This window comes from Halictus rubicundus, chromosome 3, assembly GCF_050948215.1.
Source record: "Halictus rubicundus isolate RS-2024b chromosome 3, iyHalRubi1_principal, whole genome shotgun sequence".
NCBI lineage: Eukaryota > Metazoa > Arthropoda > Insecta > Hymenoptera > Halictidae > Halictus > Halictus rubicundus.
This window is the reverse complement of record NC_135151.1, coordinates 6563957-6573932: the sequence shown is the minus strand read 5'-3', so window position 1 is coordinate 6573932 and position 9976 is coordinate 6563957. Positions and strand designations below refer to the sequence as shown.

The following is a 9976-nucleotide window of genomic DNA, read 5'->3' as shown; positions in this document are numbered from 1 at the left end:
CTGCAGATCTCGGACTTGAACAGCCAGGTGAACGACCTTCGAGGTAAATTGTAAGTAAACCTTTCGATTCGATTATTCTTTTTTTTTTTTTTAACGTCGGATCGGCTCGACTCGGGGGCAGAATCGATTCTTCAGAGCTCCAATCCGGAATTCCAATTCCGGTGTTTGGATTTGGACTTGTTGTTTGAGATTGTTTGAAACGGTTTGAACTCTGAATTGTATGACGAAGCGAGGTCTTTTTAGCAGTCTTTTGCTAGAAAATGTCTAATTACGGTAACGGGTGGTTTGAAATATGAAGTGGTAGGTTGCAACAAACTTGTTGAATTCAAGTCTAAAGCAAAAATGGCTAAATAATACTCAGAAATCTATAGAAAGTTGGACAAGATTGTCAGTAATGCTAATCGTAGTTTGCTTTTCTTCTACACTTACGTTTCATGAAGATCTTCAGGGGCAAAACCACAGACAAGTTTTATAAACGTTCAAAACAGCACAATTTGTCTTTGAGGAAATAAGTAAGAATTAACAAGAACAGTCATTTTATACCGACAAGTCTAAAATCAACAATTCAAAGTTCAACACTTGCTTCTCAAACTGCGGGAGGATACATTGTAGCTTCAGTATCGATGTACAGTATAACCCCGATAGTTGCACACGCAGCTCGACTCAAACTCGAGTTGAATTAGCATAGAACTTTGTGCCCCACAATTTTCCAAATAATTTTCAGTCTGTTATCTAAAGCACCAATTTCAATATACAGTATAACCCCGATAGTTGAACAGGCAGCTCGACTCCAAATCGAGTTGAATTACTATAGAACTTTGTGCCCCACAATTTTCCAAATAATTCTCAGTCTGTTATCTAAAGCACCAATTTCAATATACAGTATAACCCCGATAGTTGCACAGGCAGCTCGACTCCAAATTGAGTTGAATTACTATAGAACTTTGTGCCCCACAATTTTCCAAATAATTCTCAGTCTGTTATCTAAAACACCAACTTCAGTATACAGTATAACCCCGATAGTGGGACCTCGTCCGCAACGAACAAACTTACGATCAACTAAGTCGAGAAAATCGAAAGCAAAGAAGAGAAACGAAAAGTCTAGGAACTTGGTGCAACCATCGAGGTTTTACTGTGCCTTGCTTATCGGTAGATAGCACACTGATTCGACGAATTGTTGCAGCATGAAGCCAACGCTGAAGAAAGTCTCCAAGTACGAGAACAAGTTCGCCAAGCTGCAGAAGAAGGCAGCCGAGTTCAACTTCCGTAACCAGCTGAAACAGGTGAAGAAGAAGGAGTTCACCCTCGAGGAGGAGGACAAGGAGGTAAGGACGATCGTTTTCGATAAAATCGAGAGTCGAAAGCTCTTCAATTTTTCAAGTAGATCGATTTTTATTGCCCCCACCCGTCGATGGCTGGCTCGGTTTTTAACAATTTTTATAGGCCAAATTCTTTGTTGTTTTTGACAAGCCTCCAGAACGCAAGACTTTCGAGAAATTATAGCAATCTTTCAACATATTCTTTCTCTGTAACGGGGGACGAACGAAACTCTTGCGTTTCCGACGGGGTTGATAAATCGGGGACGATAGTTTCAGAAATTTTCAGGAAATTTTGAATTTTCCTGCTGTGCGACGGGCGGGCCTGTACTCAAGTGTTTTTTTTTCCAGCCATTGAGAAAGACTATGTTTTTTGTGGCTCTGGTTTTGTTTCTCCGTATACCAAAACCCGAACGGCAGGTTTTTTCCTACCCCCCCCCCCCTCTCTGTACATACCAGTAGACATTGGGACCGTAATTTTTGAGCCTCTTTTTTTGGTATACGTACAACCCCCGCCCCCGCCCCCCGTAGTAGCGATAGTTGACTAGGCAATTGTGTTGTTCTCCACAGCCCAAGAAGTCCGAGAAGGCAGAGTGGCAGACGAAGAAGTAGATTTACGATTCAAAAAAAAAAAAAAAGAAAAGATTACAATAAAAGCGAAAAGATCGGACAAAAACGAAAAATGCGAGAAAATCACACACAAAAAAAAACATGAAACGATAAGAGAGCTCATATTACCGACTTCACATGCCGGAAAAAAAAACAGAAAAACGGACACACGAACGCAATGTAAAACAGACCGAACAGAGCACACCGACGTTTTCGATGTTGTATTCATAATAGTGGAACGCGATCGTCGGGGACACTTGTTTCGTTATTTTATTTTTCCTTTTTTGGTTTCGCGATCGCTACACGTTGTTTGATATAGTTGTCTATCGTTTGACCCGTCAGAGGCTTCTACGAGATAAAACATTTTCGGTTTTACTATGATTTGTACGGACGATCGTTGCTATAGGTTGTAAGCCAAAAGGAATTTCAGTTTCCTCTCGGATCGATGGCGAAGATCTGTGTCAATAAACGATCGAAGGAAGTGCATGTTAAATGGAGGCAGATGTTTTTTCCCTCGAGCACACACATCTCGTTTCTCATCCCCACAGCCATTTTCCTCTGGCCTCGATCGCACACGTGGTTTTTTTTCTCGTCTCTCTCTCTCTCTCTCTGGATTTTTTCACGCGGAACCATACTCGAGTAGATCGACTGTGAGACAGCACTGTGGCCCAACCATGTTACATTTGAAGATTATGTGCAAACAAATTTTTCTGCCCTACTTGCTGTTTTCGCGGGGTTCAAGTTTTACATAGTTAATAAGTTCGTGGAAAACCGAGTCACTTTTGTTCGAAAAGTTTTTCAAAATTTCGATCGTCCTAGAAGCTGCAGCGGTTTGAACGTTCAGTGCCTACGCCATTGCGAGCGATGCAATGGAGTAGCACTTTAGCTCGAAGCGTCGATAAATTTCGTTACACACAACATTTCGAGAAACTGTTCCAACAAAAGTTGTTCAGTTTTTATGGGCTTTCTTTGGACATAAAAATTTCCCGCAGATTTTGTTCAAAAAATTAAATTTATCTTATTTAGTTTTTTTCTTCATCGAATATGGGACTCGTTATGAATCTTGGCTGGCGAGAACAGGGGGCACCGACGATTACTCGCGTCGACTGTTATCGCGAATGGTTCCGTCCGCTCCACTAATTTTTTCCCCAGCGATCTCCATTTTGTTTTTACACCAAATTTTTTTCGCGGTGACGTCTGCCAGGGGGATGGCACCGTGGTCCATCCCCCGTGTCTCTTCGCATTAACGTCGATAGACAGGCAATGCTCGGCTCGAACTGACAAAGAGAAACCGGGAAATGTCTAAGAAAAAAAGATTAACGATTAAATAATACAAAAAAAAAAAAAGAAAGAAATATAAGATAATATAAAAAGAAGCGATGACAAGGTGAGCATGGCTTACAAAGTATATTTAAGACTCACAGACTTTCTTCCTCATCTCGTACGTAATAGCAGAAGCGCTTTACTCACAAGTGCCTTTCATTTTTCACACTATCTTCTCTCTCTTCTCTCTCTCTCTCTCTCTCTCTCTCTCTCTCTCTCTCTCTTTCTCTATCTGTCTTTACTTTATTTTCTTTTCTTTCTTTCATCTATCTCTTTCTGCCACTGTCTCTAATTTTCTCTTCGATTCGTGTCTGCACTCATTTCGTTCACTCTTCTTGCTAGCTCTGTATTGTCAATGATCGCGTCAGGCTCTCTCTCTCTCTCTCTCTCTCTCTCTCTCTATCTTCGCGCAAGGGATAGAAGGAAAAGAGGACGGACTCACTCGGTCGCGCAATTAAAAAAGATGAAAAGCCTCCGCGGACACAATAAAAACGAGACGGCCGCGGAACCACACTTTCGTCGAACAGACGCCCTTTTTCCGAGACACGCTCGCGATAAGCTCACTCGCAGCTTGCCTTTTGCCGCCATTCGTTCGGCTGCCATGCTTCCAGGCTGTACATGTGTAGGATTGTTGTCCCGTCCGGAGTTTTCTTGCGGCGCTCGCAATCGCGCATCGATCATCATCCCTCGTGAACTGCTCGCAGTTGAACCTGTCGAGGCTGCGCTGACAACGCGCGCTCGTTGTCGCTGTCAAATTGCGTCGTTCCAGCTGGACGGAAAAATCCAGTTGCAAACATTTCACGCGGTTCAAACATTTCGAAGCTGCGAAGATTTACAACGGTTTCGTGATTAGACCAGTCGTGCCTAATTAGACTTTCAGTTCGACAACAGTGGACTCTTTATACGATTATACAGTTAACCCTTTGCACTCGAAGCTATTTCAACTCCAAAACAAATCATTTCCTCCGATCTAGAATACTTCCCTTCTATATAATTTTCTTTCATGTTATACATACGAAAATGGTGCAATTTATTCGTACAATACTGACACGTTTAGCAATTTATTAAGTACAAACAAATTTAGTAATGTAACAAATATTTTGAATAATGATACAGTCATTTTTAGTGGCACCCTACAGTCGCCATTCGAGTGCTGAGGGTTAACGATGGTTAGGATTGTTCGCTGCTTCGTTTATCAATTTTTTCAAGTCTGTCAACGGGGTATTTCAACCCTTCGACAGCGAAGCTTCTTTTACAATTATGATAATTGGCGATGGATTATAAATCAATTTTTTAACACGTATTTTTGAAGGCGCTTCTTGTAGTCACATTAGTTTTCTCGGTTTTTCTAAATTCAATAGACGTGCATTTAATTGAATCGCCAAAAATTTAGTATAATCGAGTAACGATTTTCATTCGGGGCCCACTGTCGAAGAGTGAAAGCTTAATAAATGAAAATAAATTCTTCGTTTTCTTGAAAATTAAGATAAGCAACGTTTGAAAAGCATGACGTTGCTGAAAGAATTTTACTCAGCTTCCAGATCTAACGTTCGTGTCGATTTGATTCACTTTTCTCCAATCTTGAATCGATAGCACGTTTCGTACGTCGTTTTATCGTGAATCACAAGTAGACTGCGGATTTTTATGCATTTACAGTACCTGCAAATTAATAAAATACAACGAAACACGTATATTAACAAACGTCATTGCCATTCCTTTTCTATTACAACCACGATTTAGCATCGGCAAGAGAACTTTTGGCTTCATTTCTATGTTTAATCATCCGGAAAAATTGAAATTTGCACAAAAGTCCGCAGTACGATTACCCAAAAAACGCAATCGATCAATTATTCGCATTTTCATCACAGCAAATTGTTTCTCATCGAGATTGACAATGAGTCAATTTGACACCGGGTCACGAACGAACCCAGCAAACGAGACGCAGATTAAAAACCATGATATTGCCAATCTCGCGATAATGATTAATAACTGGGCCAGTGTTCCATCGCGTCGCAAACGAAAGAACGCAAATGATCGATGCGCAGTTCGACCGTACGCGGTCGATCGTGACTCATGCCCGGTGGGGATCGAGCATGGATCACGAACGACTAACGATTGTTAATCGTTAAGTTTATTGATTAGTACGTACGCTCTAATAATTGTCCACGTCTGATCTGTTGACTAATGATGTTGCTCTTGCATTATGTTCGCAGAACGCGTCAAAAGATAAGGTAAAGCTTTAAACGATCAACTCGTAGATCGGCATGCTTCTTTAGGGGAGAGTGTGCGTGTGCTAGAAAAACACATAGATCGCCAGGATGGTGTGAAAGAACGATGCAACGATGCGGATAGGATAGATAGAAAACGCTTGCTGCCCTTAACGACGCGTCGACTTCACCTATCTGACAATTTTTTCCCATTTCATTTTTTTTTGCTTTCTCTCTATCTCTTTCTCTCTCTTTTTCGATGTACGCACCGTATTTCACGCGATTCTTTTCTCTCTCTCTCTCTCTCTCTTTCTCTTCAGTTTTGCCAAGTTTTTCCGCGACTTCTCAGACTTTTGCGCATTCTTCTCTCGCCGACATTTTTTTCCACTAACCATTTGCACGGCTTTCTGGATGACGATCGTGAGAGAAGATCGATTCAGATCGACTGATCCAAAGGAGAGTCGGTTTTAAATTACTCGACAAGAGACTCTCGGAAGATTGAGGATTTTTTAGGAGAGATGAATTTTTGAAGATACAGAAACGGGAGATTTTTAGTCGGGATTACTGATTCTTCATGGTGGACTATGTCCGAATTTTAGCGCGACCCCCATTGGCAGCGGCCCCCTACCAGCTCCCCATGGAATCTTATGGTTTCGCTGAAATGCGCTTGCGTCGATTCAATTTACGACTGTAGCATCAAAGTTTATTTTCGGAAAGAATGGACGGAGCAAATTGCACTTTGGTACACGCATTATGCATACACTTGGTTGTGTATACATATCGTTTGTGTCTTGCAGTTGTTTACATTTATTGCATGCGAACCATTCTTTCCTGTCAAGGTTTCGTTCCGAAACAGTTAAGACCAGTTTAGTTCAAAGAAGCCGTTGATCTGCTATAACTTGAAAATTTGTTGATAAAAATACTTGCAAAAATTCCGGACACTGTTTCAGACATGTAAGAACACGAACGTAAAATATCATGCACGTGACGCGCATTGTTTTCCTGATAAAAATTCAACAATTCTTCAAAATGACGAAACTTCGATCTAATCGGCACCGTAGGGAATTGTCGCCAATTGACGCAAAAATGGTCTAACGTTTGCAAAACTATGAATCCCAATGGGAAGAAAAGGGCCGATACGATGGTAGAAAGGGTTCGAAAACGACGAAAGGGAGCCGCTGCCCTCCATCCAACCGAAATCCACTGTGCGTTAGTACGCTTTGCGAAGGTGTTCCCCTGACCTTATCTAATCCAGCGTGTGCGAATTTGAGCCGCGTTGCGCCTCACGAAAATCGTTACCGTCTTCTCATACATGTTCTCTGAATTTTGCAGAAGAAACCGGACTGGTCGAAGAAGGGCGAGGAAAAGAAGGTAAAGGAAGAAGAGGTGGAGGCATGAGAGACTCGGCGTTCGAGAAGGGCTCGTCCATCCGTCTACCCGATAACATCTCGACGCAAGAGACTCGAAAAAACAAAAACAAAACCGACCAAAAAGCCACAAAAAAGCCGAAAGAAACGTCCTCGTTACTACTTTGTCCGTTATCCGTTTCCGTTCGTTTCTTTTTTTGAAGAAGAAAAAAAAGGAAAGAAGATCGCCAATTAATCGAACGTTCCAAAACTGCTCCCGAATTGCACGCAGACATCGTTGTCTTTGTCTTGTCCACGACGACACTCCCTGTATGTTTACTCGTTCTCTTTTGTCTGAGAATGCGCATTCGTCTCCCGACTGCTACACAAAGGGAGTCCTGTCACTGGCCAATACGCAACCATACTTATCGAGAGGACCATGTACATAGAGAATTGCGGGAACGCGGATGAAACGAGTGAAGAGGATCTACCGCCCGCCCGAACTAATTTCTCATTCGTTTTTCTACTCGTCGACCCCTGAATGTACAATTACACCGCCGTTACTTAAGGCTTACCTATTGTAAAGGAAAATTGTTTAACCGTGTACCTATGTGTGTCGATTAAAATGAATCCTCCTCGTCGCCCATCTTGTCCTTCTTCTTGTTATATTGTGCTTCGTCCTCTTTAGCCACGCGGGACGCCCGGATCTGGAACGAGGCTTGTATTTTCATCGGATACTATGTTCGTTAACGTGATCAATTGTTCCATGATTAATACATTCATTTACACATTAATACACTTGTTCGTGTACACGATGTAGCCCGTCTGTTCTCCAAAAACTCCCCGAGTTGTTCGGTGACCGTGTCTGTCCCAAATACAATGTTAACACTTTAGCTACTTATAAAACAGCAGATTGAACAATTTTTCTTCAAACGATGATCGTAAGAGAAACTATTGAGTCACGTTGTTTCGAATGATTTAGCCTGAGAATTACAAAACTATTGCGAAACAGCTGCGGTATGTGTTAACATTAATTGCAGCGTGAAGTTGCGTTGTTAAATTTATCACGCGATGAAACGCATCTTCACAGAGCTCTAGAATTTTTCAATCAACGCCAAGTATTTCTGCGTTGTGTCCACGAATGGCCGCGTAGATCTCCCTACTTTCTCCCATCGGTCGTGACGTTGTGCACGCCGAAGACGACGGCAAACATCGTCAAACCGTGTAATTCCCGTGGAAACCGCCGCAAAAGGTTACAGAGATCCCCGACGATCGTTTACCTTTCACTGTAAACGATCGACGACGGGTCCACGGAACCACGGATCTGCCCGCGGAATTCTCGACGACGTTATCGTCGATGGATCGACCCGTTCGATATATTTCACGTCGTCTTCGGGACACGATCCGATGTGCTTCGCGAGCCGGTAATAACAGCCCTGTCGTGTCCGTGCCGGCGTAAACAGCCGAAGCGTCTTAATGCGCTGTTAATTCCGCGAACGGCTCAATTACAACGCGATTACCAGGCACACGGCCAAGAAGGGGAACTTTTACCCCCTCTTTCGGCCCTATCTGTCCCCCTCCCTCCGCGGGAGAGCCCGTCGAACATTCAATGAGCCGTACTAAATGCCAGAACGCACGGTCGATCGTGTACAATCCGACGAGAAATTTTACGCCACGTCCTGCGAACATCGCTGAGCCAACCAAATTTTTCTATTCGTCATAACCTAGCGGTGGATGGGTTGCTTTTGACCCGGAGTGTTGGAATAGGTCGCTATTACCTCCGTATGCTCGCTATTAGCCTCACGAGGTTCCTAGAGATAGAAGACTGCATTGCTGACTGCATTTTTATGCTTTTTTAGTTCAGATTAAACTGGAGAGGAAAGACAGGATGATGATGACTATTAGGATTTTTAATGGGAAAATTAGGATATGTCATGGCATTTTTGTTTATTTTTTAGTGTTGTCCAATGTAATGGAACGGATCAAAATTAGTGTCCTTTTACTTTAACTTTTTATTTTTAATTTATTTGAATTGTTTGAAGAGCAACGTAAATCGGGCGATGTTTAATTGAATGGGACATAATGTTTGATTGTTTTTAGCGCAAATATTATTTGTATCGAATGGAACATTCTATTTGAGTCTACGTTCTTCAACTGTATTCACCAAAATGGATTCTTTATGTACATTCAAATATTCTCAAATCGGAACAGACCTTTCAGAATTTTTCGTTCTTGTTTGTAGTATTTTATTGTGAGATTGTTGTAATACTGAGTTGTATGAAAACAAATTTCGACATCGTTCTTGTGTTTTTGAAAATTGTCAAATTCGTCCATTTTTTGGGATGTTGTTTACTTTTGCAACATTAATCGATATTTTCACGTGACAATTCTAATACTGAGTTACATGAAAGACAAATTTCGATAACATCGTTCCAGTACTATGCTTTTAAAAATTGTCGAATTTGTCAATCTTTTGAAGCTGTTGATTTATTGCTACAGTAGTAAATATTGAATTATATAGAAGAAGATGTTCGTGTTAAGAAATTATTTAATTCATTGTTATCGTTCGAAATGTCGTTTTCTTTTACATCAGTCAGATTCGTTGCGCTGTCTTCATTAAATGAAACAGCCGATTTAAGATTATTATCGTGAGTGGCACCTGTTCAACGTTTCCAATTAGAGACATTTAATTAATGTGAATATGTAGGGGAAGTAGAGAGCAGGAAAGAAATGAGAGAATGCAAACATTCGATGCAGTGTCTGATGTATCAGCGAACAGAGGACGTGGCGTTTGACGAGCTCGACGAAATTTATTGCATTTTACGGCCCATTGATCGCGACGATTTTATTTTTACCAGCAAACAACAAGCACGGTAGGTGCTTCGTTGATTAACTTTTGCTTGATCACGATTCGCTATGGCGTGCCGCCTTTATCGCTGAGCTTTTTCCCGATTCTCGTATTGTTTGCCGTTCGACGTAGCCCGGGCGCACCTGAACATTCGCGGAAAATTATTCAGTTCAGGTTATCGTGCTCTCTCGACTATTGTTTACCTCGCTCTGAGACCGGGATATCGACAATGCTGTCTGACAAATTTCAGCTTTCCATTCCAATAATCGGTACACGATTCGCCACTCTTAAAGTTTGAGAAATCTGGTAGACAAAACAATTTTACGG

The 9976-nt window shown here is 41.7% G+C and overlaps 1 protein-coding gene across 18 annotated transcripts in view; it reads left to right on the top strand.

Moving 5' to 3' along the window:
* Wupa (troponin wings up A) overlaps positions 1-9976 on the top strand; it is a 53141-nt gene that overhangs the window by 33782 nt on the left and 9383 nt on the right. For 9 of the 18 annotated variants that reach the window (XM_076785053.1, XM_076785052.1, XM_076785047.1 and 6 more), the window contains 4 exons: positions 7-50; positions 1184-1325; positions 5462-5479; positions 6788-6826. In XM_076785053.1, the coding sequence (XP_076641168.1) occupies positions 7-50; positions 1184-1325; positions 5462-5479; positions 6788-6826 (243 nt within the window). Of the gene's footprint in view, positions 1-6; positions 51-1183; positions 1326-1886; positions 2419-5461; positions 5480-6787; positions 6979-9976 lie in introns of those variants that run through there. The other 9 variants (XM_076785051.1, XM_076785055.1, XM_076785054.1 and 6 more) reach the window with 3 other exon arrangements.